The following is a 23,191-nucleotide window of genomic DNA, read 5'->3' as shown; positions in this document are numbered from 1 at the left end:
GCTGAGCAGGTCCGCCATCTGATTGTCCTTGCCTGGGAGATGTTCTGCCAAAATGTTCCTCTGAATGGCCCACTTCCACATGCTCTGAGCCAGATGAGACAGCTGCGGAGAGTGTGTGCCCCCCCTGTTTCTGAATGTAGTACATGGCTGTCATGTTGTCCGTTCGGATCAACACAACCTTGTTGCACAGATGTACTTTGAACGCCTTTAAGGCCATGAAGATTGCCATCAGTTCCAGTACATTGATGTGCATCTTCCTTTGCTGTAGTGTCCATAGTCCCTGCACCGTGTATTGGAGTACATGCGCTCCCCAACCCTGGAGAGAAGCGTCCGTTGTCAGGATGATCTGCGGCACAGGCTCTTGAAACGGTCGGCCCTTGCAAAGGTTTTGTGGATTCCACCAATGCAGAGAGGTGTATGCCCGACCGCTCACCAACACTAGGTCCTTTAATTGCCCGTGAGCCTGAGTCCACTGACGTGCTAAGCACTCCTGAAGCAGACGCATATGTAGTCTCGCATGCGGGACTATGGAGATGCAGGAGGCCATCATGCCTATCAACTGCATGAACACTCTGGCTGGAAGCGAGTGTTGAGGTCTGAATCTTTGGATCAGCGACTGAATGCTGTTGACTCTCACTGAATTCGGCTGCGCAGTTTATAGTCGCACCCAGATACTGCCGTATGTGGGCGGGCTGGAGATGTGATTTTGGGTAATTCAGTGAGAAACCCAGATCGTGCAGAAGGTGAATGGTGTGGGACACGTGGTCGGCGCACTGCTGGGCCGACTTCGCTTGAATGAGCCAGTCGTCCAGATAGGGGTAGACGTGGATGTTTTGACGTCTCAGATGCGCCTCCACCGTCGCCAGGCACTTTGTGAAGACCCTCTGCGCTGTGGTGACCCCAAAAGGCAAAACCTTGAACTGGTAGTGCTGGTTTTGAATGGTGAATCTGAGGTACTTTCTGTGGGAAGGATGCAGTGGAATGTGAAAGTACGCATCCTTGAGGTCCAGAGTCGCCAGGAAGTCCCCTTGCCGAAGCAGTGGGAGAACCTGTTGCAGCGTGAGCATATGGAAATGTTCTGACAGAATGTAAAAGTTTAGAGGTCTGAGGTCTAAGATGGGTCTGAGGGATCCGTCCTTTTTTGGAATTAGAAAGTACAGGGAGTAAACTCCCGTACCTTGTTCTTGCAGGGGCACGAGCTCTATTGCTCCTTTTTGCAGCATGACGTTGACTTCCTGCTGCAACAAGTGCAAGTGCTCGCCGGACATAGGACGGCTTTTTGGGGGTATGTTGGGTGGAGTGGATGTGAGCTCCAGACAATAACCATATTGGATAAGAGATCTGACCCACCTGTCCGTGGTGATGGACCTCCACACGGGCAGGAACTGCTGGAGTCTCCCCCCGACCGGTGTTGCGTGGTCGGGGGGCAGTGACAAGGCATCACTGTTTGTTGGCGGCGGAGGACCTGGAGCTGTTATTACCACGTCCTCTGCCTTTGACGTTGTTGCCACGGTATCCACCACGACCCTTGTTGGTATAAGAGGTTTGGGTGTTACTCTTATAGAACTGCGTTGACTGAGACGCTTGACCCCTTGAGGTGCCTCTGTTATTGGAGCGGCGAAAGGAACCACCCCGAAACTGCTGTGATTGCAAGGCACCCATAGACTTAGCAGTGTCGGTGTCCTTCTTCATTTATTCGAGGGTGGTATCACCTTCTGGGCCACACAGGTGGTCTGGGTTGACAGTTTGGTTGAGGATGGTAGTCTGAATGTCTGGCTTGAAACCTGATATTCTGAGCCATGCATGCCTACGCAGTAGAACGCTAGTGTTTATCACTCTTGAGGCGGTGTCAGCCACATCCAGAGCGCACTTAATTGAAGCATTGGTGATAAGCTTCCCCTCCTGTATCAGCATCTCAGCTGCTTCCTTATACTGCTCTGGCAGGTGCTGTAGAAGGGTCTCTAGAGTGTCGTAGTGAGCCCTGTCGTAACGCGCAAGCAGCGCCTGTGTATTGTATGTGCGCCATATGTTCGCAGCCTGCGCAGCAACACGCTTCCCCGAAGCCTCAAAGACCTTCGATTCCTTGTCTGGGGGAGGAGCATCACCCGTAGTCTGCGAGTTGGCTCTTTTGCGAGCATTGGAGACGACCAAGGAATCCAGAGGCAACTGTCCTTTGATGTACGTTGGATCAGTGGGCGCTGCCTTGTACTTTTTGTCAATACGTGGGTTGACAACTCTTGCTCGGGTGGGCTCCTTGAAGACCTCCGGCGCATGTTTTAACACCCCTTTTAGCATTGGCAAAGTCTTTACAGTTTTTTCAGCGACTGAAAAGGTGTCAAAAAGAAAATCGATGTCTACTGGGTCTGCATGGAGATCGACGTCATGGTTGGCTGCCGCCCTTTCAATAAGTTTTTACAAAAAAAGGGGGAGTGTGGCCCATTCGGACATGAGTGGGGTAAGGGCCCATATAGTTTATGAAAACAAGGAACCCACACTCAAAATCTTTTCACACCGTTTTAACTCAGGATGAAGAAGGATAAACAAACCTGAATATGTTTATCTCGGCAATTACTTGCGCCGTTTTATTCAAGAATTTTTGAAGTGAAAAAACGATTTATATCAAGAGAAGTCTCAATGTCTTGAACTTACTTGCCAAACACGTAAACTTATACAAATTCAAAAACATACGTGAATGAACAAACATAAGAAAGAGTACATATAGGTTAAAGACTCAAATCCAACATAACATAATTGCGCAATAATTAAACAAAAACAAACATTTAAATTATGCAGAGTATAAAACAAATATGCATTACAAAAATAAGTGCAAAGGGAATACTCATTACATCATCATACGGTGTTCAAAAAAATAGTTGACCAAAATGAAGCCTTTTAGTGTGCTTCCATATAACAAAACAACCTCTCGGTAGCAATGTTAACAGGCGTAATGTTCCTAACAGTCTTAATTATTTCTAAACTGGCTAGGATTTAATCCTGCACGCCTACGCGTTTCGAGTTTGGGAGGGATCTTCTCAAACTCTCTTCAGGGCCAAATATATTCCATTCCCCTTTTGATGACCTCTAGGGATTTGAGGTAATTCAATTCGTCCAGAAAAATCTTGCAATTCAATACGGTCTGTGCGGTACTCTGCTTAACAGGTACAAGAGAAACCAATTTGGGCTGTAGTTCTCATATATGTAGATGTCCGTTTTCAGCCTTGCGCGTGGTAGCGCTTTTGCCGTTTTGAAGTTCAAGCGTCTCTTAGTTCGCGGTGAACTCAGTAATTAATCCGGGTCCCTTCTTGATAGTTTTCTCTATTTCCGCGGTTCTGTCAGCGCCGCAACCAGCGTTTCTGCCACATTCCTTCCTTGTCCCTTCTTGATAGTTTTCTCTATTTCCGCGGTTCTGTCAGCGCCGCAACCAGCGTTTCTGCCACATTCCTTCCTTGGAAGGAATGTGGCAGAAACGCTGGTTGCGGCGCTGACAGAACCGCGGAAATAGAGAAAACTATCAAGAAGGGACCCGGATTAATTACTGAGTTCACCGCGAACTAAGAGACGCTTGAACTTCAAAACGGCAAAAGCGCTACCACGCGCAAGGCTGAAAACGGACATCTACATATATGAGAACTACAGCCCAAATTGGTTTCTCTTGTACCTGTTAAGCAGAGTACCGCACAGACCGTATTGAATTGCAAGATTTTTCTGGACGAATTGAATTACCTCAAATCCCTAGAGGTCATCAAAAGGGGAATGGAATATATTTGGCCCTGAAGAGAGTTTGAGAAGATCCCTCCCAAACTCGAAACGCGTAGGCGTGCAGGATTAAATCCTAGCCAGTTTAGAAATAATTAAGACTGTTCGGAACATTACGCCTGTTAACATTGCTACCGAGAGGTTGTTTTGTTATATGGAAGCACACTAAAAGGCTTCATTTTGGTCAACTATTTTTTTGAACACCGTATGATGATGTAATGAGTATTCCCTTTGCACTTATTTTTGTAATGCATATTTGTTTTATGCTCTGCATAATTTAAATGTTTGTTTTTGTTTAATTATTGCGCAATTATGTTATGTTGGATTTGAGTCTTTAACCTATATGTACTCTTTCTTATGTTTGTTCATTCACGTATGTTTTTGAATTTGTATAAGTTTACGTGTTTGGCAAGTAAGTTCAAGACATTGAGACTTCTCTTGATATAAATCGTTTTTTCACTTCAAAAATTCTTGAATAAAACGGCGCAAGTAATTGCCGAGATAAACATATTCAGGTTTGTTTATCCTTCTTCATCCTGAGTTAAAACGGTGTGAAAAGATTTTGAGTGTGGGTTCCTTGTTTTCATAAAAGCCCTTTCAATAAGAGCATTGAAAGCTGCAGAGTCCTCAGTTGGAGAAGTTTTTGCTGAAAAGAGCTGAGGCTCCTGTCCGGAATGCGAGTCCCCAGGGTCGCCCCCAGCAGACCAAGGCTCAGTCACATCCTCTGGGTCTGAGTAGACCGGGTAGGCATACTCATCCTCGTCGTCACCATCACCCTCCTCAACATTTGAATGAGTGGGTGAAAGTTCATGACCTTGAGGTGATGCCGGCTCTAAAAGGGGCCGAGGCACCAGCAAGGTTTGTCTTCTTTTTCCGTGGGATTTGGAAATGCTCCAAAGCTGGTTCAGGGGTGATCTTCCTTTTAAGGAGAGAGAGCTTGCCTGTGTTGGCGTCGATGACTACCTCGACGCTCTTCTTCTGCCAGTGGTTGGTGGCGCGGGCCTGGAACCACCAACGATGCCTTCGGCGTCGAGGATAACTTCGGCGTCGAGGATAACTTCGGGGGCCCCCCGGCCCCGGGCTTTGATGCGAAAGCCTTCGGCGCCGTTTTCGGCGGTAACGTGAAGAGGATCGGCGTGGCCATTTTCGCCGGTTTTTGAAGAGGCTTGGGCACAGTGTCCTGCGGCTCGACTGCCGCGGTCCCTTCCCTAATACACTGAAGGGACTCGTTGACCTTTTTCGTGAGCGAGGCGGAGGGACGGACCGACTCGAGAGAGTCTTCTGAAGCAGTCTTTGGTCTGCCGACCGAGGCCGCAGTCTTCGGAGCCGACGCAGCAGCCCCCTTGGCCTTCTGGAGTGGAAGCGGGTCAGCGATAGACTTGGGGTCGTCCTGCCGCTTCTTTGTGGTCTTGTTATGGTCGTCGACCTTCTTGGCATCGATGCGACTTAAGTGCGTCGACCAACTTCGGCGCCGACGCCCCCGCTTCGCCCGTTTTCACCTTCGGCTTCGACACCGTAGTCTTCGGGTCGGCCATTTTGGCGTGCCCCTTGAGCTCGACGGCCATCTTGGATTTCTTCGGCGCCAAGGCCTCCGAAGCCTTTGATCCGACCAGTGCGACCTGCGCTTTCGGTTTCGAGACGTCTGGCGTCGAGACCGATGGTTTCACTTTTGGTTTCGGTACCGGAAGTGGCGCCGCATCCATGTCCGTGGCCGGGCCGGAAGGCGGAGCCGTGGGACGGGAATCAAGACTTTGGGTAAGGCCCTAAGGCGATCCCTCAGCCTGGGCCTTATAATGTTGGCCGGCCCCGGAGTCAGTGTGAGGAAGCTCCTCCGAGCTATCCTCTACGGTGGCAATGGCCCCGTCGTCGTCCCCTACCTCCTCGACGACTTCACCGAAATCCTCGTCTTCCGCGTCGTAGTCTTCCTCGACCTCCGACGCTGGGTTAGATTCCGTGATATCTTGGATAGTGTCGTCGCCGACATCCTCCGCGTCGAAGATGTCCGTCGGAGGGGGTGCCGATCGCTGGGCCTGCAGTCTCCCAGCTCGGCGGAGCTTGAGCGTCTTCTTCGACCGGAACTTGGAGCAGGCCATACACTTGGCCTCGTCGAGGTCCGGCGACAAGCACTTATTGCACACCGGGTGCACATCGATACGTGGGTACTTCGAGGCACACACCGGGCACCTCTTAAATGGACTTCGTTCCATGATGAAGTAGAGTGGAGCGTCGTGTAGGCCCGTCCGCGCCGAAAGCACGCAGAAGGGCGGAGTTGGCTCGGAGTCGATGAAACAAACGAACCCGAACGATAGACAATACCGACGCGAATCCTAAAGACCTTTTGGTCTCGAGTAAAAGAAATTAAACAACTATCGATTCCGACAGAGGGAACCAAAACACATCCGAACCCAATGGCGGAAAAAAACAATCTGGGGATGGAGTCGATGCCCATGCGCACTGTAGTCCAGGGGAGGAGCCACCTATCTCGTGATACTTCGAAGACTCTTCCAGGACAACAATGTGCAATCATCCGGACCCAACACTAGGCGGCGATCTATGCACAGATATGAATTCAGCAGCCCACATGCCTCGAACCTACTATTAGGAAAAAGGTTTTTTAGATACGGTCTATAGCCTGGAAGATATCCTCAAATGAGCAACCTGAAGACATATCAATCATTAGAGTTTGAATACATTTAAGCAATTGTGTCTGCATTTATTTTGATGAACAATACTAGGCAACGTTCTAAGTGATAGTATGTCATGGTTATTTATTTATTTTTGACATTCAGTTAACCCGCACAGTTCATCCAGTAGGCTTATGATTCTTTAAATCCTTGATTTTCAAGGAGCTTTGTTTCCACTCTTCAAATGTATCCAAACATAACATAAATCTTACCTTCTTCTTTTCTTTCTGTTCCAGCTGCTCCATCGCCAGCATTTGATGCACCACCCACGGCTAGTTCAGCAAGGGGACCAGTTAGGTTGTCTATACTGCTGGCAGCAGACAAACAGGAAGGTGTCGATACCGGAGATATTAACGAGGCACTGACTACTGTAGCCTGAGGTTTCAAACAGGTGGGCAATGCATCTGGTGGCATGGCATCTATCAGCAAAGCTCTGATATCATCTGCCTAAAGAACAAGAACACAATCACAATTTTTTTTTTTTAATTTATTACTGGATGCAAAATTTTTACAAATGCTGTTAAACAGTATTTTATCGTTTTAGCTGTTTAACGAATCAGTAAATAAATTGTTTAATATAATTCCTTTCCTCAAGTTAACGTATAGTATTTTAATACCCAACTAACCAGTCCAGGAACCTCAGACATAGGTCTTTACAAATCAGGTAGGTAATACTTTTCGTTTAGGAGTGCAATCTTGGTGAACCAGACCGGCAATAAACCACCACAATATATTTTGGGACTAAAACATTATTAGAATATGTACTTTTGCTGATCTTTTTCCATGTGCATACTAAATTACAGATGAAATATTGTTGCAGAGCTTTACAAGCAAGTATACAAAGAATTATTTTTAACTAGGCAAGTTTGCAGAGTTTTTATGTTTAGCTTCACCATTGCCTGTGTTCATTAGCCTACACTTTGTAGTTGCCACTTGTGTGCCAGAAAGTACACTCTGTATGATGTGTAGCATTTGATAGCTAATTACAAATTCGAACTAAACCTCTCACATAAGAGGCACAGTGCCATGGAAGCTAGCAGAGGTCCAAATGATGCAAAGAACAAGTTACTTAGCTTCCGTAATGATCTTTTTGGTGGATACTGTAGTATCCTCACCTTCTAAATATTCCCCAGGGGTCAGACTGGATATAGGAACACGAAAGCAGTACACCTGCACGTTGGTAGGTGGCGTGAGGCTCTGCGCAGATGTCGTTCCACTGCAGAAGTAATGAGCAGAGCTGCATATAATTTCCACCAATGCACGCAGACGTCAGTTTCTTTCTATGCTGCCCGCGCCCTCAAATGCAGAGTCCATCAGCAAGATGCCCACACCTGTCCAGATCCTATGCAGATATCGAAGTGTAGAACCTTTTTATGTGTGAAAGAGTCAAGTTCACACAACGGGGTGATGGGAGGGTCAGTAAGGAATCTACGGTTAGATTGACTAACCACCAGATACATCATTACTGAAGGTTAGTAACATTGTTCTGATGGCTACATCTAACCATAGAATGCTCACCTTGTGAACAAATACAATAACAGTAGCTCCCAAAGTGGTGGGTCAATTAACTGGCTCATATCAAAAATTTGTGCCGGATCAAGTTGGCAAAATGCCCCTCTTCATGGACCAGTCAAAGCAATAGTGCTTCATGACATCTGCACCGATGCCCACAAAGCCGCCTGACAGATGTTAATAACAAGCATTCCTTATGCTTGCTAATGCAGTGGTAGCAGCTTTGAAACAAGCCTTGTTGGGGGATGCACCTGCACCAACTTACCTTTGTTGGCGGGTCGGTAGGCCTTAAAAACGCCAAGCAAATCACCCTCCACTCCAACATACTGATGCTGAGTCGAGCCTTCGTCAGAGATCTCCGATTAACACTCCCAGATGGCCTCCTGATCACAGCAGTGATGCATCAGTGACTACTGTCAGCTCTGGGTGTAACAATCCCAGACCAGTAGCCACCACTGCAAATCTTTTGCAGTCAACACCGAAATCTGGAAACAATCTGACAGATTCAACTGAGATTTTGCCCATGGGGATTTGAGGTCCCACTGCAGAGCCCGCATTTGCCACCTGGTGAATTTGGCGAGCAGGATAGAGGAGGCCAACATCTTCAAGAACCTCAGTCATACGTACTGAGAAACAGGACCGAGGCTAGAACACCAGGATCATAGCCCGAATGTTCGACTCTACCCTCCAGAGAAAATGTATGAAATCATTCCATATCCAGAATAGCTCCAATGAACAGGGGGTGTTTGCAAAGGAGTCAGGTGAGACTGATACGCTGATATTGAAACCCTACAGTGTTCTTGTCTGGAGGTGGTTGACTACTGTCTGGTGCAACACCGACTTCAGCCCGTTGTCGAAGTAGGGAAAGACTGGTATCACTGACCTCTGAAACTAGCTCCATCACTTTTGGGAACATCCAAGGGGCATGGATGAGGTCAAAAGGGAGCACTCCTAACTGAAAGTGCTCCTGGCCCACTGTGAACTGCAAGTAGCACCTATGGCCCGCAGGGCAGGACCATGAAAATAAGTGTCCTACAGGTTCAATGCTACCATCCAGTCTCGTGGGTAAATAGGATCTGGACAAGTATGGGCATCCTGAATTTGTTCTTATTCAGGTAGGCGTTGAGAGGGTAAAGATGTAAAATGGGATGATGGCCTCTGTCCTTCAGCACTAAAAAGCAGCAAGAGTAACACAGTTTCAACTTCTGCAGCTGGAGCTCTCTCTATGGCCATTTTGGTCAAAGGGTTCTGCACTTCCTACTGTAAGATGGCCAGATGGTCCTCCGTGATCCGCCCTGAAACTGGTGAATGGTGCAGCACGGTTAAAAGGAATGGAAGTGGATTTTCGGCTGTGGCTGCAGATTCTTACACTGTGCATTAGATCGCCACCTGGTGTTGGGCTTGGATGATTGCATCTTGTTGTCTTAGAAGCAGTCTCTGTAGTCACGAGATAGGTGACTACTCTCTTGGACGATAGTACGCATGGGCATCGGCTTCATCCTTACATTGTTTTTCGCCATGATGGGAATTGACGGAGTTTGTAGAAATAAAGAAGGGATGTCCATGCATGTATATCTAATTAAGATAGAACTGGAACAGATACAGGCCCCAGGGAGGCGGGAGGGCGTGTAAGAATCTGCAGCTCTACATGCCAAGAGCAGATGCATACTGGTAAGTAGCAATTTCCGTTTGAGGCATATGAGCTGCAGATCTTACACTGTGCATCAATTGTACAGCAGTGTCTCCCCTTGCGGTGGTCACCTGTATCTGTTGCAGTAGTTTGAAAGAGAGTTTTGAGGACAGCTTGGCCTACTGCAGCTAGCTGCTTAGCTTGCACATTAACACAATATTGTTTAGTGAATGTGTGTGTTTTACACAATGTTGCTGCCTTGCAGATATCTTCTAGGGGAATGTTCCCAAAAAAAGCCATGGAGGCTCCTAGGTTACGTGTGGAGGGTGCTCTAGGAGGAACTGTTAATGTGCGTTTTGCCATGTGATAGCATATTTGTATAAATTTCACAATCCACCTTGCAATTCCTGATTTTGAAATGGGGTTGCCTTTATGTGGTGAAGAGAAAGCTACAAACAGTTGCTTTGTTTTAGGAAAGGATTTGGTCCTATCAATGTAATAGAGAAGAGCTCTTTTTACATCTAGTGTATGTAGAGCTCTTTCTGCTACAGAGTCTGGGTTTTGAAAAAACACTGGTAACTCTACTGATTGATTTAGATGAAAAGGAGTAATTACTTTAGGAAGGAATTTAGGATCAGTCCGTAGAACCACCTTGTTACGGTGTAATTGTAAAAACGGTTCTTGTATAGTGAAAGCTTGAATCTCACGAACTCTTCTAAGACAGGTAATAGCAATAAGGAAAGCTGTTTTCCAATTGAGAAATTGCAGTTCACACTTATGTAAAGGTAGAAAAAGGGGGCCCAATGAGCCTTGTAAGCACAATGTTTAGGTTCCACACTGGAGATGGTGGTAACCTAGGAGGAATGATTCTTTTTAATCCTTCCATAAAAGCTTTGATTGCAGGTACTCTAAATAACGACATATGTTGTCTGTTTTGTAGATATGCTGCAATGGCTGAGAGATGTAAGCGTATAGATAAATATGGTAGATTACATCTTTGTAAATGGAGAAGGTAAGAGTTAATATTTTGGATGGAAGCATCTAAAGGATCAATTGGATTATTATTGCAGTAAATGGCAAATAATTTCCATTTAGCAGCATAGCAAACTCTAGTAGTAGGTCTTCTGACTTCTTTAATGATATTCATAGTCTGGTGGCAGGTTAAGGTAACCAAACTCTAAGACTTCAGGAGCCAGATCGCCAGATTCAGTTGACTTGGATCTGGATGCCTGATGTCTCCATGGTTCTGCGTTAGCATGGATGGTGTCTGAGACAGTCTTTGGTGTGGAACTAGAGAGTTCTAGCAGAGCGGTGAACCATGGTTGGCGTGCCCATGTGGAAGCCAACAGGATCAGTTTGAGAGACTGTTGTCTGAGCTTGCATACCACTAGTGGTATTAGTGGGGTTGGCGTAAAAGGGTACGCAAATCTGCCGGACCAGTTCATCCATATCGCATTGCCCTTGGACAACGGGTGTGGAAACCTAGCGGCGAAGGTTGGGCATTTTGCGTTTTCGTTTGTGGCAAACAGGTCTATGTCTGGATGACCCCACTTGTGAAAGAATGGTTGAAGAACTTGCAGATGTAGTTCCCATTCGTGAATCTGTTGTGTCTGTCGACTTAACAGATCGGCTATCTGATTGTGATATATGTTTTGTGGAATGGCCCATCTCCAAATGTTTTGTGCGAGCTGGGACAGTTGCAGGGAGTATGTGCCTCCTTGTTTCTGTATGTAGTGCATGGCTGTCATGTTGTCCGTCCGGATTAAGACAGTTTTGTTTTGTATGTGTACTTGGAAGGACTTTAGTGCCAGGAAAATCGCTAGCAACTCTAGGTGATTGATGTGAAGCACCCTCCGTTGAGCAGTCCGTCTTCTCTGAGTTGTGTGGTGGGGCAGATGTGCTCCCCAACCTGTCAGGGATGCATCTGTTGTCAGTATTATTTGTGGAACAGGCTCTAGGAACAGCCGCCCTCTGGACAAGTTTTTGGTGTTCCACCACTGCAGAGAGCGATGTGTGCGGCTGTCCAACAACACCAGGTCTGTCAGTTGTCCTTGTGCCTGATTCCACTGATGTGCTAGACATTCCTGCAATGGACGTATTTGCAGGCTTGCATATGGTACAATAAAAATGCAAGATGCAATCAAGCCTATTAATTGCCTGAACACTCTGGATGGGAGAGAGTGTTGATTTTGAAACCTTGTGATTAAGGCTTGAATGCTCTGTATCCTGGCTGGACTGGGATAAGCTAGAGCTGTATTGGTGTTTATGGTAGGCCCTAGGTATTAATGTACATGAGAGGGCTGTAGATGAGACTTGGTGTGGTTTATTGTAAACCCCAAGTAGTGCAGTGTCTGAATTGTGTGAGATGTGTTGAACACACACTGATTGAATGACTTGGCCTTTATGAGCCAATAGTCTAAGTATGGGAAGACATGGATCTGTTGTATTCTGAGATGTGCTGCTACTACTGCTAAGATCTTTGTGAACACTCTGGGTGCTGTTGTTGCCCCGAATGGAAGGACTTTGAATTGATAGTGTTGTCCTAGCACAAACCTGAGATACTTCCTGTGAGAAGGATGTATGGGAATGTGAAAGTAGGCGTCTGAGGTCTTGTTGCAATAATGGGAGCACTTGTTGTAAAGTGATCATATGAAAACGATCTGAGTGTATATAGAGATTGAGAGGCCTCAAATCTAGAATTGGTCTTAGTGTTCCATCCTTTTTGGGTATTAGGAAGTAGAGTGAGTAGACCCCTGTTACTTGATGTTGCAATGGAACTAGCTCTATTGCATATTTTTGTAGCAATGAGAGATCCTCTTGATGGAGCAGCGTTAGGTGTTGTGCAGACATTGGGCGCCGTCTGTGTGGTATTTTTGGAGGGGTAACTGTAAGCTCTAGGCAGTAACCATACTGGATAATCTGTCTTACCCACTTGTCTGTTGTGATGGAATTCCAGACAGGTAGAACTGTGTTAATCTCCCCCCTACAGGAGTGGTATGCTGTTAGGGAAGCTGAAGGAAGTCACTGTTTAGTGGTGGAAGAGGATCGATTGTTGTTGTTGTTACCTCGACCTCTTCCCTTATTGGTATTACCTCTGTAGCCTCCTCTGAAGTATCCTTTATTAGAGGATGCTTGTTTATTAGTTTTAACGGAAGCTGAATTGTCTGCTCCAGCTTGTTTGGAGCCTTCTCTGTAAAAGGAGCGACAAAAGGAGCCTTTTGCTAGGGTGGACTGCATAGCTCTCATAGACTGGGCTCTATCAGTGTCTTTTTTCATTTTTTCCAGAGCTGTGTATACTCTGGACCAAACTGTTGTTGGTTGAATGGTTGATTTAAGATAGTAGTCTGTACCTGTTGCTTAAATCCTGAAATGCGTAGCCACATGTGACGTCTAAGAAGGACACTGGTGTTTATTGCCCTAGATGCCGTGTCTGCTACATCTAGTGCGCATTTAATGGAGGCATTAGATATAAGCTTACCCTCTTGTGTGAGGTCATCTGCTTGTGCCTTATATTGATCAGGTAGATGTTGTAAGAGCTTCTCTAGCTGATCATAGTGAGCCTTGTCTCATCTTGCTAGGAGGACCTGTGCGTTAGCAATGCACCATGCAACACTGGCTTGGGAAGCTATTCTTTTTCCCAATGCATCTATGATTTTGGATTCTTTATCAGGGGGTGGTGCATCTCCTGAGGTTTGTGAGTTTGCTCTTTTCCTAGCGTTTAAAACTACTAGGGAGTCTAAGGGTAGCTGTCCCTTAATATAAGCAGGATCCCCAGGAGCTGGTCTGTACTTTTTTTCTATCCTGGGGTTTATGATTCTAGCCCGTACAGGATCTTTAAACACCTCTGGGGCATGTTTAATAACTCCTTTAATCATTAGCAGTATTTGCACAGATTTTTGGGATTGTTCAAAAGTGTCTAGTAACAAATCTTCTTCTGCCTCATCTGAATGCATGGTGACATTGTGATAGATGGCAGCCCTATTAATTAAGTGTCCAAACCCAATCTAGTCTTCTGGAGGAGAAGGTTTAGATGGATATAGATGTGGGTCAGGAATATCTGGTATATCCTGTGGGTTCGGATACTCCCAGTCTGGTGAACCTGCTGGGTAGGGAAAAGGGTCATCTGGGTTTTTCCCTCCCCCCATGCTATACTGATCATCATCAGCATCCTGAGGAGGTGTATGTTGTGGTGAATGAAAGAGAAATTTGAGGTGAAATGTTTAAAGGGAGAGCAGGAGAGGGAGATACAGGAGAAGAAGGGTGCATAGGAGATGTGGCAGAGTCCTTCTTCTTGACAGGCACTGGAGGTGTAGGTGCAGTATCGGACTTCCTCTTCCTGTGTGGTGTGGTGGAAACATGTCCTGTTTCTGGGTCTATGTATATCCTCTTTTGCAGAGGATCAGGTCTGAAAAGCTCTTCTTCAGAAATTGCTTTTGGCGCCGATTTTTTCGGCTCCGGGCCTGGTTTGTTTGTCTTTAGCATTAGGAGTTGTTGTATAGTCCTGTGGCGTACTTTTCGGCACCAAAGGTTTTGTTTTCGGAGTCGAGGCGTGGCTCGAGGGCTTGGAGTCATCGTGAACAGATTTTGTGGGTTTCGGCACCGAAGATTTTGGGGTGGAAGCAGATTTCATTGGTTTCGGTGGAGTATTGTTATTTCGGAGTCGACGGTTTCTGGGTCTATTTCGGAACAGGGATTTCTTTCGGTTTAGGTGCCGAGGGAGCTGGTCGTATCGGCACGTGCGGTTTGCTTGGTATGGAGCTACCAGAAGGCTTTAATATTTTCTACGGAGCCGGGCTCTATGGCGGGGCTTTCGAAGCAATGTCTCGATCTCGACTGGGCCCCCAAGGCAGAGTTTTGACCTTAGCCTTTGGTTTAGGTGGTTGGGCTGGGGTAAGAGCAGTTGTACTCACGCGTTGACCTGATGGTATGGAGTCATCGGAGTTGTCTGCCTCAGATACGATCTGGAGATTATCGGAAGCTTCCTCAAGGACACATGGACCTTCGACAAAGATATCCACCGGTTCCAGAGTGGATCTCTGCATGTCGCGTCGAATGGCTCTCCGATCTCGAATGGTTTTCTTGGATCGAAAGGACGCACAAGCTGTACAGTTCGACTCATCGTGTTCAGGTTATAAACACAGGTTACACACCCCGTGTTGGTCGCTGTGTGGAAATTTCGCTCCACACCTGGGGCATTTTTTGAATGGCGTCCTTTCCATGAGGTCTAGGCCTCACCGCGTGGGTAGGCCCGACTGCCCGCGTCGACGACCGGAATCGAAGTGATGAGGTTGAGTCTATGTATATTGAAGTTAAAGTTTGTTTTTGAAAGTTTTGCGCGTCGACTTCTTCCAAGACGACAACAACATGCAATCATCCGAGCCCAACACCAGGTGGCGATCTAATGCACAGTGTAAGATCTGCAACTCATATGCCTCGAACATCTAGTTATCCTCAGCCAGGTGTGGCACCGTAAGGCCGACAACAAAAAACGCTCTGCCTAACATATCGGTTGTGTCCAGTCCACTTCAGATTGTGAACTTAGCTGCGCCTCTCCCATCAGCCATAGCTTGGGAGAGTATGGCCCAGGCCTCCTCCGGGACCATAGGCAGCACCTGCACAGCAGAATTCCAAAGGGAATGGGATTAACAGCCTAAAAGGCACGTGTTGTTCACAGACAAATGTCAGGCTGGTGGAAGAAAACATTTTCTTACCCAAGGTGTCCAGCATTTTGAGTTCCCTATCCGGTGGGGTGGTAGGAACTGTGCCAGGATTTACTCTGGAACTGGAGGCTTGGACCAGCACCAAGCTTTCCGGGGTTGGGGTGTTGGCTCGCTCCAGATCTGTGCTGACTGGCGCAGAAAGAGAAGTATTGAGATCAGCGTGCCGGGGTGGCACCTATATAATCACTTCCGGCACAGACAATGCCACGAAAGCTGAACGATGCCACCTACCTGCACGGCAGGGTCAGTGCTCACAAAAAACCTCCCGATCCAGTCTGACGCCTGCGGGTAATTCAAGTCTCTATCAGATAATATTTTATATGCAAGAGTATTTTAAGAAAACCTCAAATTGTCAGGAAAAATGGTAAGCCGACCTTTAATGAGAGAAGAGGAAGGCATTCTCAGTGAACATTACAGAAGCAAGGATGAACCTGGAACAAGAGGGACGTAAGATTAGAAAAAAAGGACAGAGGAGCAAAAAAAATAAGAGGTCCATGACACAGCACCACTAACATCCCAAACTCTGAGGACCGTGTAGTGGATACGTTGAGGAAGACTCATCTATCAGATCCTTACCACTCAGAGGCAAGGAAAGTGGAGTTACTTTGTCCTTTCTTGTCAGATAAAAAAAAGAGACACTCGCAAAGTAGAGGAAAAACCTACTCCAAGTTTTAATTTTAAAGATAAATCTTTGGCAGCGACATATGCAACTTCTCACACCAATTTCATGCATAAAGTTTTGTCTGTGGTAATAGTACTTACTGTGGCAAGATCTAAGGGAGTTTGGCCTTCTTGGTTCTTCATAGTTGGATCTGCTCCATGCGCTAAGAGCAGCGCACACAATTGTGTCCTTCCTTTCTGTGCAGCTTCATGTAATGGAGTGAAAGCCCATTTATCTGTAGCATTTACACACGTGTTGTATTTTATCAGCAGAGCTGCTATGTCGACATGCTGAAAAAATAATGAAAACATCACTGAAGAAGAATATATATATATATATATATATATATATATATATATATATATATATATATATATATATATATATATATATATATATATATATATATATATATATATATATATATCCCACACCACAAAAAAAACTTCTAATGTACAGTTATTTGCAATAATACACAATTACATCCACAGGGATATTCAGAGAGCTCGGATAAACATGGATTGTAATCAAACTAACTGGCACTCAAACGTCATGGCGAAAAAAAGTAATGATAAATGCCAATATAAATGAGAAAGGAAAACTATATTTCTTGAACATATTTAAAAGGAATCTCCGATTGAGGCTGTCATCCCTTGTGACTATTCCACCAGGTGAAGAGTGTCATACAAAAGGGGTTATAGTAGAAACTTTGAAACTATGATTTGGGGTGCAGTCTCTCTCACCATGTCCATTATTTGAAGTCAACCCTTCTCAGGTATCTATGGTTTTTAAATGCCAGTACAGGAGATGGTTCGTAAAAGGAGATGCTTCAACACCAGAAGAATGAGGAAATGTGGGAAGGGGAAGCGGGTGCATAGTAGTGGAAAGAGTAAAAACAAAGCTATCTGGACAGCTGAGAAGAGACCATAGAAAGATTTGAGTTATAAAAAAGGGAAATTAACATCTGCCACTGACTTACACTGAAAACAGCGATATTTTAGGAAAACATAAGCTAAGGATAGGATTATAAGGGAAAAGGCTACATGATGAGAATGTGTATAATGGTGGGGTGGGAAGATCACATTTCTGTTAGTTAAGCTCCACTCACCCCTTCCCCTTACAAAGAGCAGATAACTACATCCACGCTTTGAGATAGGGTAGTATCTTCTACTTCACATGTTTTCATTTTTCAGAACTGAAAAGAAAGAACTATTCTTTCCATGTCTCCATTGTAACTATTGCAAACACAAATACGTGAGGTAGGGAGTGTTCAGCGTTCTACAAATATAATTAACATAACATATATAGATTCTGCCAGGAATGAAATGGGAACACTTCGCGCCACAAGGTAGTTTTTAATTGTTGTGACATAAGGGACTAGTCAGGCCCTGGCTGTGGGACATACACAAGGCCAGGAGAGCCTGGTAAGTGTTCCTAATTAAATACTTCCAAGAAATTCACAGCTCTCATGCAAGCCGCATATAGAACTCTGTGGATCAAGGCTAACTGGAAATCAGAGGGGAAGGGATAATCGGGAGGGAGTCTTTTGGATCCTTTCTGCCACACCTTGCTCAAAGCATGACAGCCACGAGACCTTACAAATTTATACAGCTAACACACTGAACCGTCAGAGGGTTATTCACACATTAGGCAACGTGTAGGAATGAATTACATGCTTTTAGAGGATTAAATAGATTCCCATGAATGTACTCCAATATTCTTCAGTAGTATTTCTTTTCCCATGACTTAGTTGAGGTTTGAAATGGTACAGCATAAAATGCTAAATGTGGCTACAAGAATTTGGGGGACACAGCATAATCTAACAAAAGTAATGTGTCAAACAAACTACAGGCCATTTTATGTTATGCCTTAATAATCTTTTGTTGTTAGATGAAATTATACATGAAAAAATGCAGTGTAAACATAAGCAAGATGCAGCAAACCGCTTTACAAGTAACAAAAAAAAATGTGTGAAAAGACAGTAGCAAGCGCCTGGCGTACACACACGAGCGCCAATGGCTTGACCCTCAGGGGCGCTTCGTGTTCATCCAGGGGAGAGTTGGTGTGGAGCCGGTGGTGTTTGGGTGTGTGTATGCCCCCCCCCCCCTCTGCAATGGGCTTTGGCTGAACGGTTATTCGCTTTATGGGCTGAACTCCCCGATTCTTTGGCGGTGATTGGCGGCGATTGGAATGATGTTGTGAATGTGGCTGTGGACCGGCAGCGGAGGCTCGGGGTGGCGCCTGTCCCCACTCCTACGCGGCTGGGCGCTATGTTGGATGTACTGGGTTGGGCTGATGTGTGGCGGCATTTACATGTGGAGCGCCGCGAGTACACTTACGTCTCAGCGGTTCATGGCTCCCTTTCGCGCCTAGATTATGTCTTTGTCCCACGGGCCAACATTGCCAGAGTGAAAGGGGCGGCGATAGGGCCTCGCGGGCTCTCCGACCATTCCCCGGTGGCGGTCCAGATAGACCTGCATAGACCGCGCCAGCCCTTCCGATGGCGGATGTCCACGTGGCATCTGCAGCGACCCGACTACTCCCAGCATATTCGTGGCGCTATTGCCCAGTACTGGCAAGATAATCTAGATGTGGGGGTGGACGCGGTGACAGTTTGGGAAGCCATGAAACCCACACTGCGGGGTGTCGATCTGGGTTGGTGCACGTCGGCTCGCCGGGCACGGTTAGAGGGCATAGCCGCGGCGGCGGAACGGGTGGAAGAACTAGAGGCGCGCCACAGAACTGCGGCGGATGACATCTCCCTGCGACAACTCCTGCAGGCGCAGCAAACGCACTCTGCAATCTTATTGAATGAGGCTCGACAAGCGTGGCTGGCCACCCGTAGCCGGGTATATCAGTGGGGCGACAAATCATGCACGATGCTTCATCGGCTATGTCAACAAACCTTGCGGCCTCTTACGCTCCCAGGCCTTGTGGACGCTGCGGGTGTGGCTATCACGGACCCGGCTACTCTGGCCGCAAGCTTTGCGCATTACTATAGGGGTCAGTACGCCTCCCAGGAGACTCTCGCTCCCGCTGCCATCGCCGACTATCTTGCCTCGGTCCCCCCAGCTGCGGTGTCTGATGAGGTGCGGGACGCTCTCGACCTCCCCCTGACGGCGGAGGAACTTGGAGACGCGCTGGGTCAATTGAATATGGGCAAAGCACCTGGACCAAGCGGCTTCCCCAGTGAGTTCTATCGAAAATTCCATCTGCAGCTAGGGCCGCATTACCTACGTGCATTGGAGATGGCGCGTGGGATGGGCCGCCTCCCGCCGGACTGGCGGCATGCCGAGATCGTTGTATTCCAGAAGCCGGGGCGACCCCCGGACCGCCACGACTCCTACCGACCTATCTCCCTTATTAATTTTGAGGCCAAGCTCTTGGCCAAAGCACTCGCGAACCGCCTGCTTCCCCACATCACTGCCCTCGTACATCCTGATCAGGCTGGCTTTATGCCGCGCCGGGCGACGCGGCACAACATTCGGCGGGCGCAGGCGGCGATTGATGCTATCGGTGCCTCAGAGGACCAGGCGGCGTTGTTGCTGGCCGACATAGACAGCGCCTTTGACTCAGTCAGTTGGACCTTCCTATTCACTCTTCTACCGCTGTTGAACCTTGGCCCGACTTTCATCTCCTACGTCCGCTTGCTCTACACGGAGGTTACTGCCTCGGTGCGGATATCTGGGGCGGCCTCGGCACGATTCCCGGTTACCCGGGGCACACGTCAGGGGTGTCCACTCTCCCTACCTATTTGCGCTGGCCATGGAGCCGCTGGCTGCTAGGGTCCGCGCTGACGCGCTGTATCGGGGCTTCGTCTGGGGCTCGGACCACACGGACCGCATTGCTTTATATGCGGACGACGTGCTATTCTTTATGACCGACCTCCGAGTTACAGGCCCCCGGGTTCTGGAGCTGATGCAGGGCTTCGGCCAGGCGTCGGGACTCTATCTTAACCCGCGCAAATCGACTCTCTGGGTGCTGGGTGATGGCGCGATGGACCTTCCATGGGCGGCATCCCTTCGGATGGCAGTGGAGGGGGTGAAATACTTGGGAGTCTTTCTCTCTGCCTCGCCTACGGAGGCATGGGGCCGGAACATTCAGCCGGTCTGGGACCGGGTCCAGCTGGACATCAAAACGTGGACACGTATGCCCCTTAACATATACGGCCGGTCGGCCATTTTCAAAATGGTGGCCTTGCCTCGTCTTCTTTACCAGCTGCAGAATCATCCCTACCCGATTGACCCGCAGTGGTTTCGCAGTGTTGACTCAGTGTTAGGCAGGTTCTTGTGGGCTGGAGGTGCCTCTAGAGTGGCGCTCCGTACGTGCTTCCTCTCTACATACTGCGGTGGCTTAGCTACCGCGGATATGCTGTCCTACTATCAGGCCTCCCATCTCCTGGTGCTCAATGAGTGGTGGTATGGGGACCGTGGTGACCCGGCCTATGCCCTGGAGCACATTCTGATGGACGGCGCCTCCCTCCACACTCTGCTGTACTCGGCCAGGAGGAGACAATTGCTCCCCCGCGTTACCCAGTAAGTGTTTGCCGTTTGGCGGAGGGCTCTACACCGCATGGGGTGGTGGGGCAAACTTACGGCGGAGACTCCGCTGTGGCGTAACGGCCTGCTGCCGGCGCTGGCGTCGCTGCAGGGCTTTGACGGCTGGGACGCAATCGGGGTTTCGTCCCTGGGGCATGTCCTCTCCGGCACCACTCTTAAATCCTTTCAGGAGCTCAGCACTGAATTCGACATGCCCAGGTCCCAGTTCTTTCGCTACCTCCAATTCCGCCACGCCCTTACTCCTAGCCTGGTAGGGCTGGAGCAGCTCCCAGACTTCAGTCCCATAGAAGCAAAGCTGTTTATGGGTGACTTGGGTGATAAAAAAGTCTCCCAGATCTACCGATCCCTGGTCACGCACTGCTCCCCTTCGCTCTCGACACTGAAGGCCCTATGGGAAACCGATGTCGGCCCCTTGGACGAAGACGATTGGCGCGAAGCCCTGGAATCCCCCCGGGGGACGGCCATTGCAGTCCGCCTCCGCTTTATTCAATTCAAATATCTGCACCGAGCTTATTTTACGAGGGAGCGACTGTGGCGGGCGGGTCTGATTGCCAACCCGGAGTGTCTGCGGTGTGGTTCAGAGAGGGGCACCCTCCTTCATACTGTATGGTCTTGTGAGCGGTTGACTCGGTTTTGGGCCGGGGTTTGGGATTGCCTGTCTGAGGTGCTGGGATGGGATCTGCCCCGTACGCCCCGGTTGGGCCTTCTGCATGTGTTGGAAAATATTGGGGGCAACGTCTACAAGCGCCACCTACTGCTGTTGGGACTGGTGGTGGCAAAGAGGGACCTGGCGCAGGCCTGGAAAAGCGAGCGAGCCCCTCCCCTTAGTGCCTGGAAGGCGGGCCTGGACTTCATCATGGGACTGGAGCAGCCTGTTTTTGAGGCTCGGGGGTGCCCCCGCAAGCATTTCAAAATATGGAAGCGGTGGGCGGACTATAGGGGCCTCCCCCTCGACCCTCCTATGGACATGGACGATGCATTGCCTCAAGATGTGGACCCTGCTGTGAGAAGGTGGCCTGATATGCAGTGTTCACTATTCTAGTGAACACTATGTATCAGTCCAGCAACCCTTATTGATGATTGGTTGTAAGTCAACCTTATAGACCAGCTATCCTAGTAGCGTGGATACGAGCAGTCTAAGGCTAAAGACTCGAGAGGGCGTGTTAAGCCAGCTGTTTACCACACATATACCCCTTGAATACCAAGTGAAAGGACACCACACAAGTGTTATGAAAATAAACAGTTATTTATTTAAAGATCACAACAGCCCTGTACTCTTTATGAGGACAGGGTACTAAGCACAAACCAAAACTCTTACAAAAATACTTAAGTTAGCACAGTATATACAAATGCCCGAGGGGCACGGAAAACCATATACTCTGAAAGTGGAATGCGAAATTCCTAGCAGGTAAGTACAGTACTAATAGCTTTTGGAATCGCTAGGACTTGACTAGGGAATCGTTAGATTACTTCTAGGAGGCCTAGGGGACTCGGGTGCAGTGTGTGCACTCTCACGCGAGATGCGGGACAAAAGTCTATGGTAGCTAGGAAATAGAAAGTTAGTGTTCTCGGGCGAACCCGACCTGGTAGGGAGAAAACGAAAGTAGATTCTGACCCTTGGATAGTGAGGCTATGCTGGGGCACCGAAATGCCGAAGTTACCTAGCCCAGGGGCTGCAGCTGCATAGGTCTGAAAAGACGTCGGGAATCCTCGTAGACGGACCAGGAGCCGGAAGAAAAGATGCTGGCCGGTGACCAGTGAAGAAAGTTCAGTCGGATCCAAGCCTGGATCTTGAAGATAGATGACACCTGAAAGCAGAGGGGACCAAGTTCGAGACTACTAGCCAGTAGTCAGTGGGCACCAGGAGGGCACCGGATGGTAGCCACCTCGACAAGGTGAGTGGGTGACGCTTGACTCGAAGATCTCACGGACCAGGAGGCGTTGTCGGCGACCAGGATGGAGGATCGAGCTGTCCCACGAAGATAGAAGCTGTCGGCGTCGCTGGACCCAGGATTGGGCAACAAAGCCTTGGCAAATTCAAGCCCACGCGGTGGACCTAAAATGGCGTCTGGAGTGGACCAGGAGGGTCCGGGGTGCCTCTCTTGAAGAAGGAAGCAAGGGCCAGCCTGGAGCAACCAGACCAGCAGTCGTGAAGTCGTTGGGCGTCGTTCAGAAGGCCACAAGCCAGCCGGCTAGTAGCCAAACAACGCGGTGCACAGCAAACAGCAGAAGGGCCCCACGCAGATCGTGGAGATGCAGGGGGGCTGATCTTGGGTGCTGGAGCTGCGCAGGGTCGGGGCTTCTCGGACCCCAAAGCACTCACCAGTGGAGGACACGGTGGGCTTGCAGTAAAGATGTCGTGCAGTCTTGGCGATCGTCGGTCCCTTGAGGTCTCGTCGCACTCACGGGTCTCAGCTTGGCTGTAGAGGTGAGTAGAGGTCAGAGGTGCCAGGGAAGCCGGGTCTCGTCGAGCTGGGTCGTCGGATTCGTGATGAAGGACTTGCAGCAGACCGCAGTGTTCTTTAGGATGGTGCCTGCGGATGCAGGGTGACTACTCCTTAGCCACAAGGGAGAATCTTGAAGAAGAAATCGTGTAGTCCTTTCGAAGAAAGTGGTATCTTGATTCCAAAGATGATCTAATTTTAACAGGGGGCCCGCTCCCATCTTTA

The 23,191-nt window shown here is 48.2% G+C and overlaps 1 protein-coding gene across 1 annotated transcript in view; it reads right to left on the bottom strand.

Moving 5' to 3' along the window:
* The window catches only part of TNKS (tankyrase), a 700,580-nt gene that overhangs the window by 222,498 nt on the left and 454,891 nt on the right, over positions 1-23,191 (bottom strand). Inside the window, exons 19-20 of the mRNA XM_086961923.1 lie at positions 16,065-16,253; positions 6,653-6,887 (exon numbers count right to left, since the gene is read on the bottom strand). Coding sequence (XP_086818049.1) covers positions 6,653-6,887; positions 16,065-16,253 — 424 coding nt within the window. The remainder of the gene's footprint in view (positions 1-6,652; positions 6,888-16,064; positions 16,254-23,191) is intronic.

The sequence above is a fragment of the Lissotriton vulgaris genome, chromosome 3_1 (assembly GCF_964263255.1).
Source record: "Lissotriton vulgaris chromosome 3_1, aLisVul1.2, whole genome shotgun sequence".
Classification (NCBI taxonomy): Eukaryota; Metazoa; Chordata; class Amphibia; order Caudata; family Salamandridae; genus Lissotriton; species Lissotriton vulgaris.
This window is presented reverse-complemented; position numbering and strand designations above follow the sequence as displayed.